The sequence below is a fragment of the Papio anubis genome, chromosome 3 (assembly GCF_008728515.1).
Source record: "Papio anubis isolate 15944 chromosome 3, Panubis1.0, whole genome shotgun sequence".
NCBI classification, from domain to species: Eukaryota; Metazoa; Chordata; class Mammalia; order Primates; family Cercopithecidae; genus Papio; species Papio anubis.
In genome coordinates this window covers 173,138,495-173,166,017 of record NC_044978.1, presented here as the reverse complement: position 1 = coordinate 173,166,017, position 27,523 = coordinate 173,138,495, and the positions used below count along the sequence as shown (strand labels likewise).

The 27,523-nt window shown below is 52.5% G+C and overlaps 1 protein-coding gene and 2 long non-coding RNA genes across 3 annotated transcripts; 1 reads left to right on the top strand and 2 right to left on the bottom strand.

Annotated features, from left to right (window-relative positions):
• Positions 1-1,221: 1,221 nt before the first annotated feature.
• On the bottom strand, positions 1,222-3,757 carry LOC103884222. The gene is made up of 3 exons (XR_002521938.2): positions 3,268-3,757; positions 2,595-2,877; positions 1,222-1,850 (listed from the first exon to the last, which is right to left on the bottom strand). It is a non-coding gene; the product is annotated as an uncharacterized LOC103884222 (long non-coding RNA).
• A 14,754-nt stretch (positions 3,758-18,511) lies between these two features.
• On the bottom strand, positions 18,512-22,434 carry NKX3-2 (NK3 homeobox 2). The gene is made up of 2 exons (XM_003898492.4): positions 21,969-22,434; positions 18,512-20,545 (listed from the first exon to the last, which is right to left on the bottom strand). The coding sequence occupies exons 1-2, from the start codon at positions 22,432-22,434 to the stop codon at positions 20,010-20,012; spliced, it is 1,002 nt and encodes a 333-aa protein (XP_003898541.1). The 3' UTR covers positions 18,512-20,009.
• A 3,451-nt stretch (positions 22,435-25,885) lies between these two features.
• Positions 25,886-26,711, top strand: LOC103884223. Its single transcript, XR_646744.4, has 2 exons — positions 25,886-26,110; positions 26,257-26,711. It is a non-coding gene; the product is annotated as an uncharacterized LOC103884223 (long non-coding RNA).
• The last annotated feature ends 812 nt before the right edge of the window (positions 26,712-27,523 follow it).

The window sequence follows — 27,523 nt, the reverse complement described above, 5'->3', positions numbered from 1 at the left end:
TTTATATATTTAACAGCTCATGTAGTAATGAAAAATGCCATGTAGAACATATAGCTGCATGTACAAGGTGGGCTAATTAATATACCTATATTTGCTCCATAATTGTTTCATTCCCTATATTTTTGGTTAGTGTAACACTGCAAACTTACATAAATAGTTTATATTTTATATGGAATTTCATGTAAAAGAAACCAAGGGGGAACGACAAATACGGCAAAATTCTAATGGTATTCTTACTGAATTTCATGAGCTCGATATTCCACTTTTTTTCCCCTATAAACTGCCAATACATTAACACAAAACTTTCAGTTCTAGCATGATCATTCAGCAAGTCTATAGCTTAGCAAAAGGAAAAAGCCCTGTGGAATGTTCCAAATCTATGGGCACTAACATTTCACATTTTGTCATTCCTCACCCAGGTTATCTCTGTACAACAGCCAGATATCGAGTTTGATATTTTGTCAGTTTGAAAACTAGGGAAGCCTGGGATACACAGTTGAATTTTAAAGTTTTCGTTATTACTAGTGAGGTCTGGGTTTAGGTTGTTTTTCTAGGACAAGCCAAAGGCCACTGAAGATGTTTTTCCATTAATTTTTCATAAGCATTTAAGCTAAAGGAGGGAAAGGGGATGGAAAGATGGGAGGACATGGTTTTCTTTGGGGAAGGAAATGAGAAGTCACCGCAAATAATTCACCTGGATAGGTAAAGGCAGGCAAACACTGTCTGCTTGTGAATCCCTGACAACTTCCTTACCTTCCTCCCGAGGGAGAGGCAGAGCCTCTCGCTCCATTTCAGACCTGCAAGGAAAGGGCTTTGAGAAGGGAACTGGGGAGAAGCACGTTCCAGGTGTGGGTTCAGCTCGGCGCTTGCCACAGGCCTCTGCAGGTGGCTCTCCTTGGCAGCGAGGCCAGGCGCAAACCCGCCGACTTGGGAAGCCTGACTTGACCCCCGCCCGCCAAGGCTGGCAGGAAGCGACGCCGGGGTTCTCTGCAAGAAGGCCGCCTCCGCGTGTCGGCCGCAGCCAAGCTCCTGTGCTCCGGGGCAAACCTCTGCAAAGTCCTAGTGAGGCAGAACTCGACCCCCCACACTCAGCAGCCTGCCGTCCACCCATCCACACCCCCGTTTCGCCCCCGCCCCAAGCTGGCAGATGCCTTGTCGCTCCTCTAAGACCGTACCCGGATAGGGTAGCTGTAAAGACGCTCGCCAAAGCGCTCAGAGCCCCAGGGAAGGGTGGCGCCTGGCAGCTCCCTCTCCTCTGGGAGATCTGGGGTGCCAGGGCTGCCGAGGCCTAGCACAGCGTGCGCCACGAGACTTAAGGATGCGAAAACTACTGGGAGGCCGAGAGAGGTCCCGGGAGCAGGGGCGCGAGAAGGCACCTTGAGGCTACGGACTTCGCGGCCGCGGTGGCCTCGCAGGAGGAAGTGGCTTAAATGAAGAGTCCTGACTCCAGGCTTGACTCCCAGCTAAATAAACGATCACCTCCCTGAGAGGAGGCCTTGGATATGCCGTGTTCCCAGCGCCCCTGGCATAGTGGCTCCCAGGACACGCTGATGGAGCAGAGGTCAGACACCATCCACTCGCTTCCCTACTCGCCCTGCAGCGACAGGCTTTGCTGTGAAGTCCCGAACCACCTGCACCAGGATCACCCGAAAAGTAAAAGTGCAGATCTCTGGGCCTCACCCTCATCTGCTGAAACCAAGCAATCTCTCCACTGTATTTTCTCGTGCGCTGAAGTTTGAGGCTTGCAAGGCCCTAACACTGCTCTGGGCTTTTTCATTTTGGAAGCGCCCTCGTCCCTCTTTAGCTTCACCAAGAGGTAGACATTACCAGCTCAGTCTTCACAGAAGAACCTGCGGCAGAAAGAAAGTTGGGGGCTTTTCAAAGGCCCACGCAGAAGGTGGCTTCTCAGCAAACGCAGCGTCTGGCACGGTCAAGCGCTGCTAGGGTTTGGGAAATTCATGGTCCCCTCTCCCGCGTATTTGAACCAACTTATCTTGCACTTGTCCCCATCCCCATTAATTGCCAGCGTTCGGGGGAATGGAGTGATTGTTGCGGGGCGGAAAGGGAGCGCCAGTGTTGAGAGCAGAAACTGGTTACAGCCAGCTTCGCCTGGGGCTGCTCCTGCCAAGAGGAAAGTGGGGTGGGGGCTACGGGATGGAGGGGCGCGGGACACTGGCCTGGCTGCGCGGTACTGCCAAGTGGCCGTCTCAGGATCCTTCGCCGCGCCTCTCAATCCCATCCCATCGAAACCACGCCGCGCCTGCAGCCACTAGCCCATTTTATCCCACTGCGCCCCCGTCCCTCCCCGCCGCTGGGTTCCACTCCACGGGTGCCGGGGCTATGCCCCTCACCCACCCACTCCACCGATACTGGCTACTGCAATCTCTACCCGGGCGTCCAGATTCCTGGCCTTGTCCTTTCTGCTGGAATCATCAATGGGATTGCGCTGCCGCCGCCAGGCAGTCCTACACTCCTGGCTAGTGCTCTTGGCCTCCGGCAGCTTGGACATCCCGCGTTTAGGGAATGGAAAGTGTGAAGTCAGTGGTGAGTAATCGGAGCATGATAGAAATAAAACTAAATCCGCACGTTCCTACCTCCAGGCCGACAACCGCCAGCGTCGAGGAGCCGGGTCTCTAGCGCAATCAGCCCTGTCTCTATGCGGATGTCACAGATGCAGTGCTCTGCTTGGGACAGAAGGACCCGGGAGTTGAAGGCAGAGTGTGTCCGGCTAGAGGCTCTGAGCCACTATGATCACCGTTTCCCGTTCGAGACGCAGAGGGGAAGACGCACACCAACGCGGACTTGGGCCTCTTCCTGGCCTCCTCCCTTTGGAGAGGCCAGGATTAGCTCAGCAATTCCGCTCACTAGCTTCATGCCCTGTAGAAAGAAATGTTCTCTTTGCAAGTTGCTTCACCATCTGTAACAGTAGGATAACAATACCTTCTCTTTCCACAAATATTCAGAGAAGCCTACCAGATATCAGGCACCATCCTGGGCCCTGAAACACAGAAGAAGATAGCAGACAGGCCTGGAGAGGGACGCGAACTCTCAAGCCAGACACGAGGTTCAAATTCAGGGTCCATCACTTGGTTAGCTGTAGGACCACGGAGAAATCCAGTCCCTGGTACCCTGGCCCGCTCAACTATTAAATAGGAGTGGTAATATAACGACCCCCATAGAATGGACGGGACCAATTATCTAATGGGCATAGATAGCGGCCATGGTGGGCTGGCCCTATGGAAAGCTCAGCAATTGCCATCGTGTTACCTGGCTTCAGACCGCGCATGTGTCCACCAGTCTTGCTGACAGCTTTTCCTTAGGACCAAAGGGAGGAGATGCAGACGTGAAGAACCGAAGGACGAGTCGGCACGCTGGGTACTCTCGCGGAAGCCAACCTTGGGCTCTCCGGAACAGGCTGGGAAAGCTGAAAGCACAGTGATCCCCTTTGCTCTCCCAAGACACTGGGTCGCCTCTACGCGCGGAGGCGATTAGTCAGCGAGGTCCGCACTCGGCACATGAGGTGCTCCAGAACTAACCACCTCCGCAAACGCAACAAAGCCAGGAGGGGCCGCAGGGACCTCCAACCGCATGGCTCTTCCCAGCTTTCCCGGACACCGGCGCTGAGCACTGGGGAGCCGGGGAGCAAGCGCCAAGAGGAGCTTTTAAATTTAAATTTCCAGAGTAGCCTCAGAGAGGGAGGGAAATTCCAGTAGAAAAGCCCCTTCTGCCTCAGGACGTCATTCAGTAAAATGGACAAAAGCTGCCTCACAAGTGCTTTGAAAGCTTTTCCGGGATGGCTTAAAAATACACCTGAGTCTTCTTGTGAATATGTCTCAGAAGGTCCTGTTGACCGCCTCGCCCTGTTTTCAGGCATTTATGATCTGACTTAATATAGGAACTCCCATTTTTCCAGCACTGTGCACCAAGCACATTGCCAACCATTTTACCTGATTTTAATCTGAGTCTACAAAGTAGGTACTAAGCCTGTGGATCTTTCAATACGTGGCAGGCACACAGTAAGTCGTTGATAAGATGGAATAAGCAATCAGAATTTCTGATCAGGATTGCCTTCCCAGAAGAGACATTTGTGAACTCCAAATGAATTCTGCCCTTCCGCTGGCATCTTATGAAGGACTAAGAACCAAATGTCCCACTCAATTTCTCAATCTGACTTTAAGGCAGTCTTTCTGCCCCACCCAGAGATCTAGGGAATTACAGTAATTACAATAGGAATGTTAGCATAGCAATTAGCCCTTTAGGAATAGGCCGGGCAGCAAAGGGCAGCTAAAGCTCTACTCCACGGCCCAAAATCTTTCCAGTAGATCACAAGCGTACAATCAATCTAAGTCAAGAGCCTGTTTTCTCTGCCAGAAGAGCTTGAAGACAAGCTTCCAACCATCCCCCAGACCCCAGATTTCTTCCTATAGGGAAATTCCAGAGCCTCCTCTGCTAAGTGGAAATTGTTATCTTCCTTGAACAGGTGGCAGCCAGCTCCCAGAGGCTGTGACTGATGCAAGGCCACCCAGTTAGTGAGTGGTTTTGTCAGTCTTGAACTCAGATTATATCCCTAAAGTCCTTGTCTCTGAGCAATCACACACAATTACCAGAACATTTACTAACTATCTCATCTTTCCCTAAACTGGTAATGTCTGTAAAGGCAGCTTACCTACCAAGAAGGAATAAGAGCTGACAATAGTGAGCTCTTACTGAATGTCAGGCATAGAGAAAAATGTCTTACATATACATTTTTAAAGCACACATAAAGCATCCTTTCTTCTGGATCTGGCTTTAAAAGCTTTACTTGTATTTATTTAATCTTCACAACAGCCTCTCATTTTACACAAGAAGAAATGGAGGCACAAAGAGATTGTTTATTACTTCAAAATTACCTGGCTAATATGTGGCAGAGTTAAACTTAGCATCTAGACCTCTGACTGGAGAGGCTTCCCTCCAAACTGCCATTCTAGGCAACATTTAGAACATCTCTCTGCAAGGATCCTTCAGCCTCCATGGGCCTTTGGTAGCTTCCATATTTGTTTGCTTGAATCTCAGGCAAATACCTGAGAGGCCTTCCCAGGTGATCTGTGGTGTCTTTGAAAAATAACTAATGTATATTGAGTACTTACTATACACCAGGCACCAGTAATTGAGTACTTGTTATATGCCAGGCATTATTCTAAGCCATTTACAAGTTTAAAGTCATTTAATATTCAGCAAAACCCTGTGGGATAGATTCTATCACTGCCCCCAATTTACAGATGAGTAAACTAAGGCCCAATATCAAGCAATCAGTAAAAGGCAGAGTTGGGGTTAACTCTCAGGTTGTCTGGCTGCAGATGATCCTGTGCTGGATGTGAAAATGGAGGTTCCATTTGTTCAGAGGCCTCTGCATTAATATTCATCATATGTTTTTCTCCCAATTTACATACAGGGATTTCTTTCTTGGAATTTCCCTGCTTATCCAAAGTTTCAAGCAGCCTAAAGAAAACAGCAGAGCCGCTATCTTCAGGCTTGACCTACCTCTTCATATTGGTAAAATGAGCAGCCAAGACAACTCTTGGAGGTTTGAGGCTTGAGACTGTGTCTGGAACCTGAATAACAGGAAGACCAGACTTTCCACAGCTTTAGGGCACGTTCTTACAGGTGCCAGTGGTGCAGCTACATCCACTCAAGGTTTTTTGCCTATTTTCTAGGAGTTACAAAGCGCATTCACAAACATCCTTGCAAAATCGCAGAGATGTGTCCACTGCTGCTTCAGAGCTGGCCAAGGGGATGAGCCAGACAGGCTTCTACTCTGTCCTAATAATCAAATGTCTTCAACCTCCCGCCGTGGGCACATTCAACTTACTTACGTCTAAAAATATATTGTCAAGATGCTTCTTTTTTCATCAAGGCCCGATTTGGGTGGTGGGGCAGGGTAGGTGTTACCGAGAAGCCAGAAGCATTCGCACTTACACTGGCTGGTTCACCTTGGCCACATCCTCTCCACATCTCCTCCCAGGGCGTCCCCAAAGTCATTGGGTCAGAACTGAAATGGAGGCTTTGGCGGTGATCGCTTGTGATCCACAGTAGACGTCGGAAGCGGGAAGGGGCGTCCTGCGCGGTGGGACCTGCGCGGGGGCAGTGGCGCAGGCGCCAGGAGGAAGGTGCAGCACCGAGTCCGGTGCGCCGCTGCAGGCGGGTGCATGTGTGGCGACAATGAGGAGATATCGAGTTAGAGCCACGTCGAATTTCAGACCTTGACGCATGATTTCTCCTCCATCTCTGGTTCCCTAATGGGCACCTGGTCTCGTTGACCCTCGGAGGTCATCGCTGCTTTTGCACAAGGAGAAGCGCTCTGAGACCCGAGCTGTGCCAGCAAACTCAGGGTGGGCTACGTAGGGAGGTCCTGCGGCTTGCTCACAACAGCCTCTCAACGCTTAATGCTCCCCCCCCGCATCCCGCCCCCACCCCCACCCGCTCAGGGGTCAGCCGGGACTACAGATAACCTCCGGGAATTCTCCACCAGCCTCCGGAGAGCTGGGGACTTTGGTCCTGCCTCCTTGCCTGACTGGGGCGCACCTGCAGTGTCCCCTCCAACCGCTCAGCAGAGGCGCAGGGGCTTCTTCCACTTGCAGGGGTGGCGTCTCAGCGAAGGTCCGCGCCCTTCGAGTGCCTGGAAAGGAGCCATATCGAGCATGCAACCATTTTTGGAGTGGGGCATTTTTAACCCCTTGTACAGAGGCGGTATCTAAGGTTCTGTGATGTATTCCTAAAAGCAGGATTAGTAAATTCTGACCTAACTCCACTGGCCCCCGCGTGGAACTCCCTACTCCTCAAGAAAAAAAAAAATGCATAGATCTATATTAGGATTTCGAGCTAAACTGTGAGGCCCTGGTAGACCGGGTTACATCTCTACTTCAGTATCTCAAGAGCTTCGCCCAGAGTCTAGCTTCAAGTGGGTAGAGGGTGGGGAAGGGAGCAGAGGAAGTGACCCCCAAAACAACCTACAAAATGTTGGCATGTAGTAGGGTTCGCTGTATCCCCTGGACCTACCATATTGTGTAACACTCGGGGACACGGATGTGGGAGTCTTAGTTTCGGCTTTCCGTCTACTAGCCTCAGTTTCCCCACACCAGAAGTGGCCATAACTATTCACACCTGGTTTGTGTGAATGCCGAAAGTGAGAGGAAGGTGAATTGCACCATCTGGTATTAGCGCTGTGATCTTGAGCAAATTACTTACCCTCTCTGTGCCTAAATTTCCTGGCACGTTGTCAATGTTCCGCCGCCACCCCCCTCCACCTCCCCCCGCCCCAAAAAAAACAAAACAAAACAAAACAAAAAAAAAACAAAAAAAAAAAAAACACCTTTGCCTGGCTTGATGGTTTTGAGGCTTGCAAATAAAGGAGGGAGCCAGGTCTCCCTTTCTCGGACTGAAGGACAAAACAGTCTCACCTCTGGGAATGGTTCTGAGCAGAATTTTCTCGCCAGTTACTAGCCCTGAGATCTTGGATAAGCTGCACTCTCCTTTGCCCCTCAGTCTCCATCTCTAAAACGAGTCACGGAAGATACAACAGTTTCTGAGGCCCCGTCCAAGCAATGGTTTTTGCTCCTTGGTGTAGGGGCCCTCAGGTCGGAGGAAGGGGTCCAAAGGCTAAAGTCCGGTCCTTCCCGTGGGCCCCTTCCACTCCACCCGTTTGGGCGCGGCTCTAGGGTGGAAGCCCTGGCGACAGCACAGCTTCGCTGCAGCGGGTAGGGAGGACCGCCGGGCCCAGAGTTCCCGCCGCCACATATGGTCTGTGGATTTAGGTGTCAAAAACCGGAGAATTAGAAATGGTAATTTTCCGTCATTATGGCTGAAATGCGATCTGTCACAACAACTGGAACATGTCTCCGCGCTAGCAAAAATAATGTTCGTGATTAGGAATCATTACGCACGTCAAGCCGAGTCCATTAAGTTGTAGGGAGAAATTAGCCTTGACGGGCAGAATCAAACTACAAATATACAGGCCTCGCCTTCAGGAGGCCAAGCGGCGGCACTCGGGAGGAGGCGGCTGGAGTCGGTGTTTTCTTAATAGGAAACTGCCCAGAGAATTAATACTCCCTTCCCCGCACCCCTGTGGGATTCTCCCCTCCTCTTCCCACAACCTAGTCCCCACCCTAAGAGTGGGAGGCGGCGCGGAGGCATCGCAAACATTAACTGGAGGCTTTGAAGTTTCACAGGTCCCCCAGGCCAGTTCCCGCCTCACCACTTCCAAGCTGTATGACCCTGGCCAAGTCACTTGACCCTCCTGAACTTTGCTTGCTACTCTGTAAAAAAGGTATAATCCCACACACTTCACGGGTTCGCCCCAGGATTCACTGAAAGGTATGGTCAGTGCAAGCACGTGAAAACCGCAGAATCTGTTCGACCTTCTTTCCTTTCCTGGAGCTCCAGTCTCTGACTCACAATGATGAAGTGATGGGGACTGCAGTGTGTGTGTGTGTGTGTGTGTGTGTGGTGTGTACGTATGTGTGTGTGTGTGTGCTGGGGCTGAGGCATTGGGGTTGAGTGTCCAGAACTGGGAAACTTGCCAATCAGGCACTGAGCAAGGAGGCCAGAATCTCTGAAACTGAGGAGGGTGAACACAGAGCAACTGATGTGCCTTGCTGGGCTTGGTACCCTCCTTCCTGTCACCCCAGGTAGGAAGAACGGCACTGGGTTCTCCGCCCTGCCTGTGAGGCCCACCAGAGCTACCTGCACCCTAAGATCTGCACTGTCACCAAGGAGTGGCACATGGTAAATGAAGCCGGGATTAAAAGCCTTCCCTCTGAGACTGCTGTCCCGGTCTCCACTGGAAACAAAACAAAACAAAACAAACAAACAAACAAAAGCCATTTACTATTCACAGCAGGTAGTTTTGGAAAGATCATCTCCCTCTTTTGCAGACGGGAAGGAAAGGAAGGAAAGGCTGAGCAGGGTCTAGAAAGGTAGGTTCCATCCAGGCTTGTGTGCCCGATCATCTTTTGAGAGCTTGCTCTGTGCCATGCACCCACTCCAAAGGGGTTTAACTACGTTATCTCCTTTTATCTCCAAGCCAACCTATGAGTCTCCTTATTCCCTGGGGAGAATGAGGGCCCGAGTTTAGGGAACTCGCCCAAGAGCCTGGAAGCTGGGAAGAAGCAAAAGTGGAAGATAAGCCTGGCCCTGTCTCCAAAGCCTGTTCACCACTCTGCCATTTGGAGCTGCAAAGCTTCAACCCACCAACTCTTCTATCTGGCTTTTTCGTGGTTCCTACGGGACCTCAAATTCCACCTCTCAAAGAGCTCGGGAAAATGAAATGCGCTAAACGTAAAACATTTAGCTCTGTGCCTGACATAACATTGATGCCCATTTAGTCACTTACTCTCTCCGGGCCTCATTTTTCTCCTCTGTAATTACATGGTACCTTCATCTCTGCCTGGGGAAACCAACGCACGTGTGGCCCGCGCTGAGTAGTTTGGAGCCAGACAGACTGGGTTCGAACCCTAGCTCCACCGGAAATAGCTGTGGCCAGGGTAGTGTTGATCCCCAAAGTGGGGCAATGGAAGTTGAGCTGCTGGAAGGAATGAATGAAATAATTCATGGAAAGCACTTACTGCAGGGCAGGAAAGCGATTAGGCGCTAAATAAAGCGCTGGTTGCCAGAATGCAATGATTGGCCCGCACAAGCTTGAGGTTTGCTGCCCAGGGAAAAGGAGTAGCAGCTCTCAGCCCCTTTCGGCAACTTCTCGGCTTCCCTCACATCTCTGAGCGTTAGTGATCCGGACCTCACATCCCGTTTCCGAGGGCACCAGGGTCCTAGGGTGAGGTCCATTCAATGCTTAGGCGATCCTCCCGCAGGCCTCCGGAAGAGGCTGGGTCGTTAAGAAAGGGGGTGGGGGAAGGAGGAAGGGCTAGCATCCAGATCTGTGGCCTGGCCTCTGCCCCCACCGCCCTACCTTTGGCAACTAGTGAATCAGGACTGAAACATAGGGACACAGAGGGACAGAGACTAAGTCCAGAATAGCAACGATCAGTCAGGCAGACAGAGAGATAGTGACACGGTCTCAGGATCCGCACCCACTAAAAGCGCTCTTACAAACATTTGATATTCCAGTGACCTTCCTTCACTAACTCCCAAAATAATACCGCGCCTCACAGGCGCTAATCCGCAGCATATTTTATTTTTCTTTTGGCACTGCCATTTCTTGTATCCCACTAGACTGTAAACTCCACCAAACCAGCGATCTTTCTTCTCTGCATCCTTGGCACAGAATAGGCTTTCAGCTACTTTTGCTGAATATCTGAGCAACTAAATAAATGAACGAGCAAAGAAAGAAAGAAAGAACAGACAAGGATTTCACAACAAAGATTTTTCTCTTTAAAGAAATCTCTGTTTACGCATTTCCTAGGAGCTCATTGTTGCGATTTTCCCCTGGCTGGCCACCTTTGAAAGGACAGGACTCCATTTCTCCTTCCTGCATCCTGTGGCCACCTTCCCTACATGCGCTTGGCTTGAATTCTCCTCAGGCCTGAGCCCTGACAGCAGGGCTCAAGCCTCTTATTAATGAGACAAGTGTATTTAGGAAGTGCCTCACTGCAGGCAGTATTTCATGGAAAACAATTAATAATATAAATCAAATATTAGACATATTAGGAAAGAATTATTTTTAAAAATTCTTCAGCAGATTCTTTTGGACAGAGGGAATGCCCTGGAAAATGAAGCTCCCCCTCAATGTATTTCTTTTCTAAACCTTAATAGCCTATATATTGAATTTATTTTAAAACCACAATTGCAGTTGCGGATGGGATACACATAACCTATTACTTCAAAGAAGGTGTCCAGTGGATGCTGACTTCTCACTGTTTGGGTTGTTGTTACAGTCACTCCACACTTTCTGTCCACCTCTTACAATCTTCGTAAATATATTTTTTAAATGGTACATGTCCTTGTTTAACTTTGCAAAACTTGTTATCAGCTAGGCTACAAGTATTTAGTGGTGCCAACTACTCAAGGAGCATGTAATTCTTTCACTAGCCCATCTTTGTATTTGTAAATGGGGGTATTCATTTTTTCAGCAAAGTACTGTGAGCTAGGTCTTCAGGAAAGCCTGGCTCCAAATCCACCTCTGTTTCAATGGGAATTTTTCAGGAGGAAGCTTTCATTGCCTTCCCTCTTGGAGTATCAAAAGGATGTCAGGCCTGAGTCACTGGGTTCAGCTTTTCCAGATGATTGCTCCTGGACGAGTCATCAGCTTCTTTTGCTTCTCTGACTCTCAGGGAATCAATACTACCTGCCTTGAGATTCAAAAGAAGTGGCAGTGGAGAACCCGTTTTGTGTTTGTTTGTTTGTTTGTTTTTGTTTTTGTTTTAGGTTTTTTTTGTTTTTTGTTTTTTTTGATACGGAGTCCGGAGTCTTGCTCTGTCACCAGGCTAGAGTGCAGTGGCGCGATCTCGGCTCACTGCAATCTCACTGCCTCCCAGGTTCAAGTGATTCTCCTGTCTCAGCTTCCTGAAGTAGCTGGGACTATAGGCGCACACCTCCACACCCAGCTAATTTTTGTATTTTTAGTAGAGACGCGGTTTCACCATGTTGGCCAGGGTGGTCTCGATTTCTTGACCTCGTGATTCTCCCACCTAGGCTTCCCAAAGTGCTGGGATTACAGGCATGAGCCACTGTGCCCGCCTGGAGAATCCATTCATGAAACATAAAATGCTCCAGGTAGGAATATTTCCTCTGAAAACATTTCAGTTCTTACTACATATCAAACCCCGTGCTGGAAATCCAAAGAGCAAGGGCAATTGCTGTAAAACAGCTATCCCAACAAGCAGCACTGCCTTAAGCTCATGATCCCAATGGGTACGGCGATCTAAGCCCTGCTCACCTCAACAAGGCATCTGGGAGAAGCTGCTCTGCCAGGACCCCAAGAGGTCTAATACCCTCCCGCACCACCTCTCCTCCCCCTCCTCTACCCCAGCGCAGTCCCCACACTCCACTGCCAGCCACAACCTCTCCCAGGGTGTCTTCACACACCCCAGCTGCGACACTGCACCGCAGTGTCTTTCTAGTTTTAAAACCATTTTCCAGTATGAACCTGAAACGGGGAGTGTGTTTTCAGGGACCTTGTTTTTCAGCCCTTAGCTGGTCAGGGGAAGTTAATATGCATTTTAATGCGGTCAAGTAGGAAATGATGGCATGTGGGGTTTGCTCACTGCCTAGGCGCCAGGAAAAATTCTGAGGGCTGAGGCCCGAGAATTTGACCCAGAAACAAGTCTGGCTCTTGCACTGATCCTTTGCCCCCCAGGACCTGCCTCCAGCAGCCCAGAAGAACAAGAATGAGAACTTGGCCAGGCTTGGAGATTGCCAGCTGGTCCTGCCGCCCCCCCTCCACCAACTTTGCAAGGGTCTCCAGGCCCTTAGAGGGGTAGGTAGGAAAAGGTATGGTGGAAACAGACATAGATGAAGCTGAAGGATCCTGGCCTTATTTATGTGTTCTTCCAGTATGGTTTGGATGCCAAAGAGCAACAAACCCCATGCTAGGCGCAGTAGTAAGTGCATGAGGTCCCATCTCTGTATTCTCAGAGGTCCCCAGGCCAGACAGCACCAGAGCCCACTGAGCCCAGGTGATAAGGGCTAGGACCTTGGGACCTACTCAAGAGGGACTCTTAGTTCAAACCTGGGGAGTGGGTGACTCAGTGAAGACCTAAGACCTGCAAATCAGGACCTGAAGGGATGTGGAGAACTTGGCCAAGTGAGGTCCTCCCTGCAGCCCGCTCTCTCTCTCATCTGCTCTGCCCCCGGGACATCTTTTTCTTTCTCACCACCTCTGTGTGGGTGTGTCTCTAACTTCCTTTCTTGCAGCCCGAGGGTCCAAGAATGCATTGCTCAACTTCTCGGAAAAGAGGAGGGGCAGTGCCCCTGGCCTCCTCCGGAAAGAAGGATTCCTGGAAGCCAGTCACCCTGGTGACAGCTCTGCACCCCGTCCAGGATGTGCACGGAGGACATCCTGCTGCAGCCTGACATTGGCAGGAATACACTCGACCCGTGGGTGTGAACAGGTTTACTACTTGGTTTTTGAATTCTCAAGAGCATCAAATCCATTGGCCCTTTCCAAAAACACAAGCCAAAAGGAAGTAGACCGGGACAAACCCCGGGCCTGCCGATCCCTCAAAACTTCGGGGACAATTCAGGCCCATTTATATGGTCACCCAAGCTCCTTAGGGACTTCTGAACCCACGCAGCCTGGTAATCTCCGATGGCCACAGTCCAGCGTGCGGCGCACAATGAGGCTGGACCACTGGGGGACGCCGAAGTTCCGAGTTGGCATTGTGGGCATTGCACAGCCACTCCTGCCCGGCCAGGTCCCCTGTGCCGAAAGCGGTGGCACCCCAGCGCGCATGTGCTTGTGGGTGTTGGTGCGCAATAACCCCGCTGCCCAGTTCTCCCGCGCCTGCCTGGGAGGCCTTGGTGCGCACAAGGAAAGCCATTCAAAAATGTTAATGAGCTTATTAAAATGAGCGGCTTTACTGGCTCTCCTTTTACAGCCAGCTGCCCACCCTCTCTTTCTGGTGGACCACTGGCGAGAAAGCACTTGGAATTTTTTTTTTTTTTTTCCGTCTTAGGGCGTTTTTCATCTAAGGACAGGGGGCTCTCCGGCTCTCCGGAGACTAGTGTGGCCACAGAGGAGAGGACTAGCCTCAGGCCTTCTCCCTACCGAGCACAGTGAGTTTGGAAGTCCTCCCTGAGGAAAACCTGTACTTTCCAAAACAGCTGACCTCTCAGGCCCAGGAAGGCTGATGGCGGAGGCCCAAACACAGTGACCTTCCTGGGGAGGCCTGCATGGTAGCAACTTGGGGCGACTCAAATCTTTAAAATAACCACCTCCCGAACCCCACGCGCAAACAAAAATTGTGCTCAGGAAAGACACGACTCAATATTTAAAGTAGAAAGCTTTTGTCCTTTACTCCACTACAAGCCAGTGGTAAGTCTGAACTCCAAGCGTTACTCAGGAGTCTTACAACCCCTTTTTTTTTTTTTTTAATGGAGGCCCAGAGAAGAGAAGTTAATTGCCTAAAATTCACCAAGTCAGTGGTACAGTTGCCTCAGGCCTGAGGAGCCCACTCAGGTCCTCCGGCGGCCTTACTCTAAGTACCTATGGGGTCTTTGAGCCCTATTCGATCACCTCCCACCCTCGATTTGTGCAGGCAGCGGAGAAGCTTTCACATTGTGCATCCTCCCCTAGGCGCAAGGGCACACACCAAGGTCCTAAGGAGAGAGGCTGAGTGTAGCCACAGAAGGGGACCGGGACAGAGACGGAAAGAACTCACCAAAAAGCCCCCCAGGTCCGCAGCACAGAACCCAGCGCCGGATCCTCATGCCGAGAGTTTAAAGCTGCGATTGCAGAAGCAGTGCGGATTAATGCAGGCGCTCCCATGGGACCAAGAGGGCTGCAGAGACTAGGTGCTCTCGGCTCCGCGGGCGCACAAACCGCGACGGATGGCGGCACCCGGGACTGTGAGCAGGGGCATGGAGTGGGAGGGAAAGCTGATGAGAGCCGGCTTTGAGCCTGGAGAACTCGTCACGCACGTTCACGCAAGCTTGGAGGAAACATGTGAGCTCAGGAGCGAGCTTACCTTGCGGGAGGTTCGAGGGAGGGTGACACTCTCACTCTCACAGCTACCATGTGTTCCCTTTAAACCGTCCATTCCAACAGGAACACAGTGGTGCCATTCGCAGTGGCCACGGATTCCGGATCGGCCCTGGGTGGGCCAGAAGCCACGCTCCTACTTTCCCCGCCTGCCTCCAAGCAAAAAGCAGAAACGGCAGGACTCGGGGTGGAGCACGGGGCTGCAGGACCCTTTGCCCAGTTCTTACATTCCCAAATTGCCCCACATTCAGACTTTTGACGTTTTCTTCATAGGAGGCACAACCTCAGATATACACCCAACATGTTGAAAAGAAATGCATGGTTCAACCTATACCCTACACTAGACCACCCCTGCCTGCAGGGGCCTGGGAATCAATCTTTTATAAATGCTTTAATAATTTGAACGACCCAATTTATGTTGAATAACTCCTGTATGTGACTACAAAACCCCCAATTTATTAGGTGATGTAAACATTTATAACACAACACAATTTTTCTGCAACCCTACTTTGGCATTTCTTCATTCCTAAAATGTATCGGGAGAGCAAAAACTGGTAGAGGCTAGAGTCTCTAAACCATTGAGAGACCCTAAGCATAGCAACCTACAGGACACTTGCAATCTCCTGAAGGACGCAGGAGTTCGAGGCAGATTGCTTTAGGTCAGCCAATCCAGCACTGCCCAGAAGTTCACAATAATAATAACGGCAATAATAACAATGAGCGCAATGTACGGTGTTTGATGGTTTTCAAAACGTTTGCATGCTTTTGTGATCTGGCCACTACAGAACCAAAGCTGGCAGATGCCAGCACGAAAGGACAATCTACCCTGCCACCTGAAATCCTAAAATATGCTTCTGGGCTTTGGACCACCATGACTTGGCTTCTAAATGACCTGTGGCAATGGATAAGTTACATCACCTCATTAAGCCTCCGTTTCCCTATTTGTAAAATGGATGTCATGTGCACCAGGCTACAGGGAGTCTCTGAGAATCGGATCCGAACAGGATTCGGAAACGCATCACCTGTAACATTTCAGACAAACGAATGGAGTTGTTTTTGTCGTTCTTCTTACTGTTAAATATTGTTTGGTTGCTCCTCCGGCCCTCCCTCGGATTAGAAGCCTCTGCTGCTGCTTCCTTCGAGGCTATGGTCCGGCCTTCACCCATCGCGGTGGCTTCTGCAGCAGCTGTGGGCCCAGAACTCCTATAACCAGCGGCGCAGCTACCCGCCTTGAGCGTTTTCCGACTTACAAAGCGCCATCAAGCATTTAGAGTCTCTTGGAGTCCCCATGAAGGTCTGTGCGGTTGCCAAGTAAGGTGGCTGGCATGCTGAAGTGGGTGGCCTGCAAGGTTGAAGCCCTGCAGTAACCGGGCAGCTGTCTGGGCCCTTGCGTGGATCTGCCTCACTTCTGAGAAAGAGTGCTGCCCAAAAGCCCCTTGTTCCTCCCTTGGGTCCAGGAGCTCCTTCGACAGTTCCCCGGTTTAGAAGAACTGTCTGATTCTCTCTATCGTTCATGTTCCCTCTGCAGTGCAGGAGCCTTTCTGTAAAGCGAGTTAAACTTCGTGAACTTTGCGTTGAGAAAGCCAGATTCCACATTTTCTTCCCAAACAAGTACTGAAATGTTTGTAGAGAAGAGTGGATTGTTGGCCTGGCTGGTGCTGAGCTCCAGCGGCCGGTTAGGGAGTCAGAGCGCCAGAACCGCCGCTTGGCAGGACTTCTGAAGACCCGGAATGAGGTTCTGCCTCCATAGGATGCTCAGTGTGCCATTGCCAGGGTCTGCTCCAGAGCGCTTCCCTGAGAGGAAACCAGGAGCCGGCATTCAGCACACTCTCCACTCCTCAAAAGCCCCCAGATGTCACCCTTCCACGGGCCCAGTGTCTCAGGTTTCTGGGTACTGACATGGCTGAGCCCCAGTTCAGAGGGCAGGTACTTGTGTTTGAGCCCGATTACAACCTTCTTGAATGATGTTTCACTGTCCCCCTGTACCAGCCATTCTCCTCAGCTTGGGGGACGCATCCGTAGAGTGGTGCTGGGATCTCAGTCGACAGCCTGGAAGGCCAGTTTTAATTTTCGTTAAATGCGAATCCAGTCTCAACTCACCCTGCTCATCTAAGATCGTCTCTGAGGATCCAAGCGGCAGCTGCTACTACACCGGTAATCAGGTCTTGAGAATGCAGACGCGGTTCTGGGATCAGCGCAGGGATGCAGGCAGTGGGTGAACAGAGACACCCTCGAGTAGGGAGCAGGACTGTTCTTCATCTTTCCAACAAAAAAAAAAAAAAAAAAAAAAAAAGAAGAAGAAGAAGAAGAAAAGAAAAGAAAAAGAAAAAAGAGAGAAAGGCGGAGAGAGGATAGAGGAGAAAGAAAAGGAAGAAAGTAATACTGCAAATTTTCAACGTGAGCCGCGTCTGCGGCAGAAGACCCAAGTAAAGACACTGGTCTGGGTCGCAAAATGCGGCGACAACTCCTTGGAGGACAGGCTGGACCCAGAGGCCGCCCCCAGCTCCCAGAATCAGACCTCAGGGCATTCTCGCCAAGGCAAACCGCGGGACAGCTTGAAGGGAAACTGCCATAATCCGGATCAAACTGAATTCATTTGAGTCATTTTCCCCGGGCAGCCGGAGGCAGCCCGCGGAGCTGGCCCAGGCAGAGGGCCGGAGAGTGGGAGAGAAAGGGAAGGGGCGCCCAGGTCCGCAGGGTAGGTGGAGTCTGCGGTGGAAGATGGAGCCGCCAGGGGTGCGACCCGGACCTCAGTGCCTTTTCCTACTCGAAAGAAACTCCCTGGTTCTTTCACCGCCCAATCGGCAAAGATGGAGAACAAACTACCCTGTTAAGACGCAGCAACAAGCAACTGCCTTTTCGGAAAGGGAGAAAAATCCCTCCTCCTAAAAAAACCCCTCAGTGAGTAGTGATCCCTGGGGACAAGAACTGAGGAGATTCTAGCATTATCGGAAATGTTCCAACTCTCTACAAGAAAAACACAGTCATGATGAATTGTACAATTAAAATAGAATTGTAAAGTATTAAAGAAACGAGATGATTGCAAGAACCATATGGAAGGTAGTTGGACTCGAGTGGGGGACCGGGTGGGAGTGTGCATATCACAAGGGCCTTTGCCTCTCCCTTTACATTTTGCTGTTTCCGGAAGCGGGGATAATTTTGTAAAACCCTTGTCACCAAGCTCCGCCCGGGCCGGATCGAGGGCTTGCGGGACCCCAGGCCAAGGTCTTTAGGGTATCAAAGCTTGGAGGCCCGAGGGCTGGGAAAAGTCGCAGCTGCCCTGGAGAGCGAATGGACCTTTCGGCCTCAGGTGAAATTGAAAGAAGCCTCGGCCTGGGTTTTGGTGTTTCCCCGGCTCGGGTCCCGCGGACTGGAGGCCTCAACGCCGGCAGTGTGGCATTAACTCTTCCTTGCTCGCCCGGGAACTCGGCTTGAGCTGCTAGTGAAGGTGAGCATTTAGCTCCAGTGAATCCGTAGCATTCTGGGGAGTCTGGGAGCGCCAGCTGCGTATTATCATCTGTAAAATGGGGTAATATATATGGTGCCCTGCCCATTCTCTGCTCCCGGGGTAGGCTTGGTGCGGATCAAATGACGCCCTTTTGTTTAGTGCGGGGATGCGCTCTGAAACCTTGTAGAGCCCCAATTGCACCCGTCTGAGGAAAACACTCAGGTGACCCTTCTCGGAGAGACAGATTATTCACGCCTGGTTTGCAACTAATGGCTTCAGAATTTTAGCAGGATTTTTCACTCAACCACTCTTGAAACTAAAGACTAGATAACGTAGAGAAACGCTCCTAAAATCGAAAGCAGAGAGACAACAACAGGGTGGGGTGGGCTGAGGAGAGGTGAAAGGGTTGGTACATTGGGATGGGGGATGGACATTGGCTGGGGGTTCAACCACGGACTCTTACTAGGCTCTGAAACCAATGGTCACGGGGCGGTTGGGGAGAAATCCTAGGAATTTGTTCCCGGTTTCAGTGGGATTCCTCCATGACTCCTACAAAGTCCCCGAAGCCATGATTTCTCTGAGCTGCCCAGGTTTATACCCTGCCTGAGGAGTGGGTGGGCAGCAGGGCTGCTCCCAGGAGAGACTAAGCATCCTTGTCCAAGACCGAAAAGAGGTTGGAAAAGCCCCAGCTATTTCCAGCCTGCCATAATACTGGTTCCCCCAAAGTCGGAAAGAGACAGTTTCAGAGAAAACACGGCGTCCAGGAGGGCATGTTAAACTAAAAGTTTATAAATTAAAGAAAAAATACAGCGAATAGAGCTTCCAAACTTCACAAATCTTTTTACAGTTAATACTCTAGTTGAGTGCACAGTGCCATTAAGGAGGCGAAAAGCGGCGAGGTTGACAAGACAGGTGGGATCTCCTGTTTAAGGGTAAGTGAGGGGCGGATAGGGGAGTCCCGGGCCAGAGCACAGGAGTCGCAGAGGGCGGAAGGTAGAGACTGAGGGCCAGGCAGCGGCACTGCGGTGGGCGCCCTGGAAAGGCTGGCCAGGGATATTCACATTGAGTACAAAAATAATCGTCATTTGAATACAAACAACTGAAAAGTGCTACACGTCTTAACCTCCTTTAAACAAATAAAAAGAAATGAAGGAAAGTTTCCGCAGAGGGCTGCCCGGGTGTGCCCTCTCCTCCTTCCGGGGCTCCTAGGCGTTTCCTGCTTGTGCAGGTACCTGGACTTCAGAGAGGGAAGATGTGGAGACCCACGGCTTGTACCACACTCGGAGGCCCCCTTCCTTACATTCAGCACCCCAATCGGGCGCCCCCACCCTAGCTCTGACACAAGGGAGGGGTGGAGCAGAGGGCCTGAAAACCCAGTCCTTCACTTTTCAAATCAACCCCTGGCCTGGTGCTGCCTGGGACTGTCAGGGTTTCGCACCCCTTGGTTACAAATGCAATTTCCAAAAATAAAAGATATGTAGATACACATAGATTGGTAGCATGGATACCATGAACTAGTGTGGCCTAGTGCAGAAAGCTCCCAGCAGGCCGGAAATTCTGAGGATTCAGGCTATGTGGTCTCCAGGAGTTCCCGCTTAGGGAAAACCCCACCCCCAGGCAGACATAATTCGAATCCAAATTCAACTCCAACATTGTCGTGATAATAAATAGAGCCCAGGGGCTTCCAGGCAGCTGGGCTATCAGGGCCCCTAGGCCATAGGGTGCCTCTGTTCAAATTAGTAAAAGGCGCCCCCTCGGGGCAGACTCAGCCCAGCTGCCAGGGGACAAGTCCTGGCTAACGGGAGCTGGAGCTGGGTTTCACCTCCAGGTGCCTCCTTGGCGGGGCGCCCCGTGCAGGCTACAGCCTACAGCTGTCAGCGGCGGTCCGGAGCCGGGGCGCGGGAATCACTCGCTGCCTCAGCCCAGGCCGGTTCACTGGGTGCCTGCGGCGGCCGCGCAGGTGGAGAGCGCCCAGCCTGGGAGGCAGTAGTAGGGGTAATAGTAGGAGGGCTGCAGTGGCAGAAGCGAGGGTGGCCGCAGAACTTCGCCGGGCAGGTATTGTCTCTGGTCGTCGCGCACCAGCACCTTTACCGCCACCTTCTTGGCGGCGGGCGCCGAGGCCAGCAGGTCGGCGGCCATCTGCCGGCGCTTGGTCTTGTAGCGACGGTTCTGGAACCAGATTTTCACCTGCGTCTCGGTGAGCTTCAGCGACGCGGCCAGGTCGGCGCGCTCCGGCCCGGAGAGGTAGCGCTGGTGGTTAAAGCGGCGCTCCAGCTCGAAGACCTGCGCGTGGGAGAAGGCGGCCCGCGACCGCTTCTTGCGTGGCTTGGGCGCCGCCGGCTCCTCCTCCTCCTCCGCAACGCCTGCCGGCCCGCTGCCGCCCCTGCCGCCGGCCCCGCTGCACAGCGCGGACATGTGTGCACCTCTGGGGCCAACACCGTCGTCCTCGGTCCTTGGGCTGCGGTCGCCTGCGGACCCCGGTGGGAACAGAAACAAGAAACTGTCAGCGCCACAGACGAGGTGAGGCCAGGCCTGAACTGCAGGGGTCACGGGGGTGGGGCGGAAATACACTTTGATCCCACTCAAGCGGAGCCGAGGTCTGGGAGGCCCTGCGCCCGGGAGACCAGTCTTAGAATCTTGCCCCACTGGGTATCCCATCTAGGCCTCTTCTGGGGAGGGCGGCGGACTCAGTCGCTGTGTCAACGCTGTGTTGTCGAGACCTGCTCCCCACCCTCTCTGGGTCCTAGGCTCCCCGCAGTAACTTGGGGCACTAGACCCGAGCATCCGCGAAAGCCCTCCCGGCTCTCAGTGCTGAGCATTGGGGTTCTAGACTGCATTTCCGTCTCTCTGCTTGGGTTCACGAGCCTCTCCACACTCAGTTCACACACACACACGCGCACGTCATCGCAGCACACACTTGTCTAGTGCAGGTAAGGGAAGGTGGAGGCGGATACTGGGGCCAAAGGTATTTAGAATCTTTCACCCTCAGCCGCCTGGAATTGCTGTGAGGGACATGGAAATAGGCTGAGCCAAGGCCTTAGATGAGAGGATGGACTGGAGAGTAAAGAGAGAGGATTGCCACTGCCTCGAGTTTTTGGACCCTGATCCCACACCAGCTTCTCGGTCTCGTACCCGCCCCTCCGAAGAACTCCAGCAAAAAGGTCCAGCTCTCCCCTGTGCTTGAGGCCTACAGAAACTTGTACCCAACTAGGGCGGGCACCCAGGTCTTCCAGACCACAGGACAGGCCAGGCCACGGCTGAGGAGGCCTCTCTCCCGCCTCCGTGATGAACTATAGTCCCACTCCGGGATCCTCGGCCTAGGGCTGCTCTCCCAGACCTGGGGTCTGAGAAAGCCAAACCAGCCGTTTCCCCAAAGCTCTAGTTCTGCAGATTCTCAGCTCTGGCCCACTCGGAGGTATTCTTCACCACCTATCCACCTACTGTGGGGCCCGGCCCTGGGACCTCGAACTGGCAAAGGTCTCTTGTCCAGAGCTAGGGCACTGGCTACTTGAGGTCTCTGCAGCCCTCACTTCTCCGCTTCCCTGATTTTGGGCATTTGGGGACAGACATGGCAGAAAGCACTGGCGACGAACTCAAAGACTCCCGACCGCAGGAGGCAGCGGTTCTCCCAACCCAGTCTAATGCACATTGACCCAGGACGTCTCAGGCCTCGCCCCAGGACGCCGGGTTCTGAGGAGCTACTCCGGTCTCTCGCGGGCTCAGTTCCCGAAGTGGCAGAGCAGCTCGCGCCAGAGCGCAGAACTTCGGGACTTGGCCAGCCTCCGAGCCCCAGGGCGCAGGGTGCTCACAGCCGACCACCCCACTCGGCGTGGTTGCCCTCCGCGTCCATCCCCTCAGCCCGGCCCCCATCCCCGCGAAGCCGCAGCAGACCTGAGACGCTGGCGGACATCTCGCTGTCGCTCCGGCCCGCGGCTTCCTCCTCTAGGTCTTTGGAAGCGGCCAGCTCACAGACCGGCTGGCCGAGGCTCAAGGATCCCCCCGCGAGGCCGGCCCCGCTGGCCCCCGGCGCGTCAGCGCAGCGCCGCCTGCTCTCGTTCTCCTCGCTGAGCGCGGAGTCCGAGTCCCAGCCTTCCGGGCTCTCCGCAGTCCGCCCTGCAGCTGTTCTGGTACCGGCAGGAGACGCCAGCAGAGAGTCCTCGGCGCCCCCCAGCGCGCCCGCGTCCCTCTCCCCAAAGAGCCGCCAACAGCAGACAGCGGGCGCCGCGGCCACCGACACCGTTGTGCCCCCGGACGCCGGGCGCCCCTCTGGCGCGGCCAGCCCGCCGCGCTCCTCTTTTTTGTTGAGGATCGCCTGGATGGAGAAGGGCGTCAAGGTGTTGGCGCCGCGCACAGCCATCTGCGCCGCGGGCCGGAGCGGCCGCCGGGGCGGGCAGCTGGGGCGCCGAGCAGCTCCGAGCGGGACAGAGAGAGCCGGCGGCCGCAGCGCGAGTGAGCCGGGTGTACAAGGCCGCCGCCGCCCACTCCTGCGCGGCCCAGCAGCCCCCGCCCCACCCCGTCCCAGGATCTGCGCCGACCCTCACCCCCCCCTTAGAGGCCCACCCCGCCCGGAGGCCCCCCCCCCCCCGAATCCAGAGCCAGACGCTCTCCTTTCGCAGCTCAGCTGGATTATCTCATCGCTTCTCGCCCTTAGGGGCGGGCCGGGGTCTGCCCCCTCGGGGGACGTGAAGGAGGATTGGCGGGGGCCCCTCCGTGGCAGCAGTCCCCTCCCGAGCGCCGCCGGGGCGCACAGCCCGAGTCACTTTTTCTTTGCGCGTCTGTCCCTTCCTCGCCTGCAGGATTTCGCTCCTGGCCCGTCCTCCCCTTCCCTGCTGGGCAGGCTCTTCCGGAGCCCACCCCCGGCGGCGGCGGCGGCGGCCGCGGCCGCTGGATTCCGAGAGGCGCGGGGCACCTTTTTACCCCCTGCCCTGGTTTTATCTGTTTCTTTTCTCTTTCCTTCCCTTGCGTTCCACTGTACCACCCCCTCCCGCCCCGGTGTCATTCCTCACTGCTGAGTGACAGCCTCAGGCCACACCCCCCCCTGGGCTGTCCCGGGTGCTCCCGGCCGTCCATTGGCTGGCTCCATTTGGGCGACGTTGACTTTAACAGACAAAACTGGGCACGTTGCGCCGCTAAAGACAGGGTCTGACTTAACCCCTTCTCTCCTAAGCCTGGTCCTCGAAGCACCCTCCAGCAACAAGGAGGCTCATCCACCCCAAACCACGTTTCTTACCTCTGCAGATGTATCCACCTATTCCAGTGCTTTAATAGAACCCTGATACTAAGTTGAGTCAAATCTGCGGAGAAAATCCAAGATAATGCAGTTCCATAAATCATGCTCGTAGTTTCTGTTCTCTAGGAAGGATTATAAACACGAAGAACAAAATGCATCTTTTTTTTCTCCCTACAGTTTCGCTGCTTCCTCACTGCTAACGTTCTTTGCTGAAATGATCAGTTAATTAAGATCACTCTAGAAATATTTTTATTTCCTCGTCGTCTTTGATTTGATTCGATTTTTATAGAGGAATTAGAAAAAAATGGTATAATTAGAACTAAAGTCAGGAGAAGAATTGAAAGGCATCTATGGGAGAATTTCTGTAAATTTTATGGTCGTTTCCCTGGCAGATCAATATTGAATTTAACTGGAGTTGGTTAAGTTTTGCATCAGGAAGAAAAAAAAACTTTCAGTTTTTAAAAAATATCTCTTGTGAGTTGAATAAAATTATAAATAGATATGTTTGTTTGTAAAATTATACCTTGGAATTACCATAAAGTGATCCAGAAGTGACAACACTTTTTGCTCTTTAAAAAATAAAAAATGCATTGTATTATGTAATAGTAGGAACCAAGCTAAGAAATACAGATATTGTGGGTATATAAGAATATTTTTAAATGTGTTATTCCTTTTTTAATATAAAATTTGCTCAATTAACGTACTTCACTGTTCTCCATAAACTTTTTCACAGAGAGTTAACACCAAATACACAAACTTGAACCATTAAATACACTTAGAGGACTATGATTTTAATTTAATAAATTGCTAGGATTGGTAGTTTTGGTGTCATTAAAATAAATAACATTTCCCCTTGTTGCTTGCTTTTTGGTTGTTCTTTTTCTGCACCGCAGAAGGAAATACACCCACAATTCATAGTTTTCAGCCTCAGAACGAGGTTTTGCAGCATCTATACTTTCCAACATTTCGGCTACACGATGCTTTCTTGCTTTGTGCAAACCCTGTAGGGTACCTGGGAAAAAACATCCACTTGAGGTCATTGCCCTTTATAGCTCTTTATAATTACATCAGTTTTGAAGGAACGCCGTTTAAATTTGGTGTCAGGGCTCAGCAAGTGTAAGGACGCAGAGTGGAACAGAGCAGAATGCTTACAGTCTTTCAAAAACAGTGTGTCCTCTCCGCTCCCGCTGTATTATTTAAATTACCGTTCTCCTCACTTCAGGCAGGGATGTTGGGAATTATAAATATTGAGGAGATTGACACCGGTTGCCTGGAAGGTAGGGGACGGGCAGGTATGGGTTTGGTGTCCCTCACAGCTATCGCTTTGCAGGTTTAGGACTTTGTGCTGACAAATAATGGAGTGAGATCCGAACATAAAGGCAGGCAGAGATGTTTGGGGGTTGAATGGCCGAATACTATAGTAGGTTTGGGGCTACGTAAAGACTTGCTTGAAAACATCTACCATTTAGTTGCGAATCCCTCCCCTCTTCCCTTTGATTAGATGTTTAAAAAGAAACCCAAATCACAGTTGGACATGCTTCTGCCACAGGCTTGGGCAGAAGTTTTCAAAGCATGAAAAGATGTGATTCGGCGATTTTGAGTTGTCGGGTATTTTTGTGTCCTAGAAGTGTGAGAGAAGGGGCTACGTTCTGCGTCTTCCGGAGGCGCAAAGCAAGGGAGTCTCCTGGTGTCATCTCGGGCCATTGCGGCGGCGCTCAGTCGATCATTAGGTCTGTGGGTGACTGCAGGCAAGGCCAGGAGTTGGGTGCTTGGCGCGGAGGGTGAACTCGCGAGTGTTGAGCTGCAACTAGAAGCTGCTCCTAGTAAGCGGTCGGGTGGAGAGGAAAAGAGTATGGGGGAGGGGAGGTGGTTGGATGCCCAGAGATATCCCGGCGTTAACTACGGAGTCGGAGTCCAGGCCCACAAGTAGGGGTGTGTGGCGAAGGCGCAGCAGGCCTGCGCCTGTCGGAGGACCGCAGATCAGGACGTGACCGCGCGGGCGTGCCTGGGTCCCGCTTCGTGCCCATTGAGGGCGACTTCCTTTGGGCTCAGCTGTGAGCTCCAGGAACTCTGCAACCTCCCGACAAGCGCCACGCTCCGGCCTGGGCCGGCCCGGGAGTTGGCGGAGCTGCGCGGCCCGGCGAGGCGGCCGGCGAGGCTTTCGAGAGGCACCGGACTCGCTCGGCGTCCGCGCCTCTCTACCCCACCGCAACCCCTCTGCGCCCCCGAGCCCATTTTTTACTAGTCTTCTGCCTCTCTTCCTTTTCCCTCTCTCCCCTCCTCCTCCACATCTTTCTCTTCTTCCGCCTCCTGTTCCTCTTTCGCAGTTTGGATCCTACGGGCCCCCTATGCGCCGCGCCCTTGGGTCCCCGGAACCGCCCGGGCTGGGGGTGCTGCTGCGCGGTGAGACTTCCGCGGGCGGCGGGCGGAGAGCGGGACTAGACTGCGAAAGCCAAGGGGGCGGGGAAGGGGAAGCCCCCGCCCTCGCGGGCGCGCGGTAAGCTGCTGCGCACGTGCCCGTGCTCCCGGGGTTGTGGGGGAGGTGCCCAGTGGGCTCGGGATTTCCTGGCGGCGCCACCGCGCGCCTCGCCCCCAACGCCCGCCACCTGTGCCCTGGGCCGCCTTCCCTGAAGCCAGCGGCCGGTGGGCGCGGGCGCTGGGTGCTACTCAGCAACGAAAGGCCTTGCGGGGCTTGTCCCTCAGATGCCGGTGACCTTGACTGAAGTCACCTGCCTTCTCTAGCTTCCAGTCCTTTAAAACGAGGGTTTGGACCCGGTGCCTTCTGAAGCCGGTGCTTCACTGAGTAAGCAAGTGAAGGGGGGGTGTGTGTGGGGGGTGGTGGGGGCCGGGGGTGGGGGTGGGAGGAGGGAGGGGCGGCGTTGCAGGCTCTCCAGAGCCAGGTCCAGGCAGAGGTCGCGCCCAGCACTGACGATCGGTCCCAATCCGCAGACTCCCGAGGGCGATCCAAACCGCCTAAGCATCCCAAGAGTCGAGCACCCGCGCCTGCGTTCCTGAGTCATCCAGCGCCCTGCAGCGGTTTTCATGCACATGGTCCGAATATATCAGACTGCAGAGAGACGCTGTATTGTAACTGGCCAGCTTATAATACTCTAAATAATAATATAAAAGGTAGTTTTATATTTAACAAATATTGCTCACTGACAGTGTGCCCGGAACCAAAGCCTATTGTTTCATTGAATGTACACACTCTTGGGACTGGAATGAGTAGAAAACATTGTTATTCCTGTTTTACAGATGGAGAAACTGAGACTCTTGACTATCAGTAAGTGACTAAGTCAGAATTTAAATCAGGCTTTGTCTGATATCAAATCCAGTTGGATTTTCTACTCTAATCGGTTTTTCTCATTAAACTTCAGACTTATCGTTTCCCATCATAGACCTTACCCATTTTTAATTGCTTATTCATTGGAAAGGGAGCTTCGTTCGGATTTAAGGTAATCAAAGAAAAAATTCAGTCAGCCAAATCTAATGACTTTTTTTCTGTTCCACGCATTTGAAAACAAATCACACCAAGGCCTAAGGATCTTAAACCTCGTTGTGTAGAAAGAAGGAAACACACTATTTTATTATAATCAACAAACTAAACCGTGTGTAGAGAGAGACAGCCAGGTGATGGAAACTCATTAGGTTCAGAAACCAGATTGTGCACGCGGTTCTGAGAGACAGCCAAGCGACCTCACGCAAGACCCTCTTTGGGGCTTGGTTTTCTTACCTAAAAAACCAGGGTTGAAGATCACCTCTCAGGGTGTTAAAAGGACATGTGCCAGCTTCGAACCCGCCTGGGTACAATGGAGAATGAGCGCCACCTAGCGGGAATCCCTCTAGGGTTGTACGTACCTTTTATAGGGAGGTACTGGAATAAGCAGTATACAAAACCGACTGTTTTGCTTCTAGTTTCGTGTACACAGTCTTGCGCTGCCAGGGATCTAATAGCGGAGATGTTTTATTTAAAAAAACTCACCCAGGCATGGTCAGCACCTCCACTGAAGACTCACCTCGCTCCAGGGCCAAGGGGGAGGGACTGGAGCAGGACGCAGGTGTGTTGGGATCAATTTTAGAACGGAGGCTGCAGGAAGCCCTGGCCCCACCTCCTACGCTATCCTGCATTCCACCTTGCTGGTCTGCAGGCTGCTTGCTGTGAGTGTATAACCAAAGCTCTCGCTGGATGATCATTTAGGGCACAGGCATCCCTGTG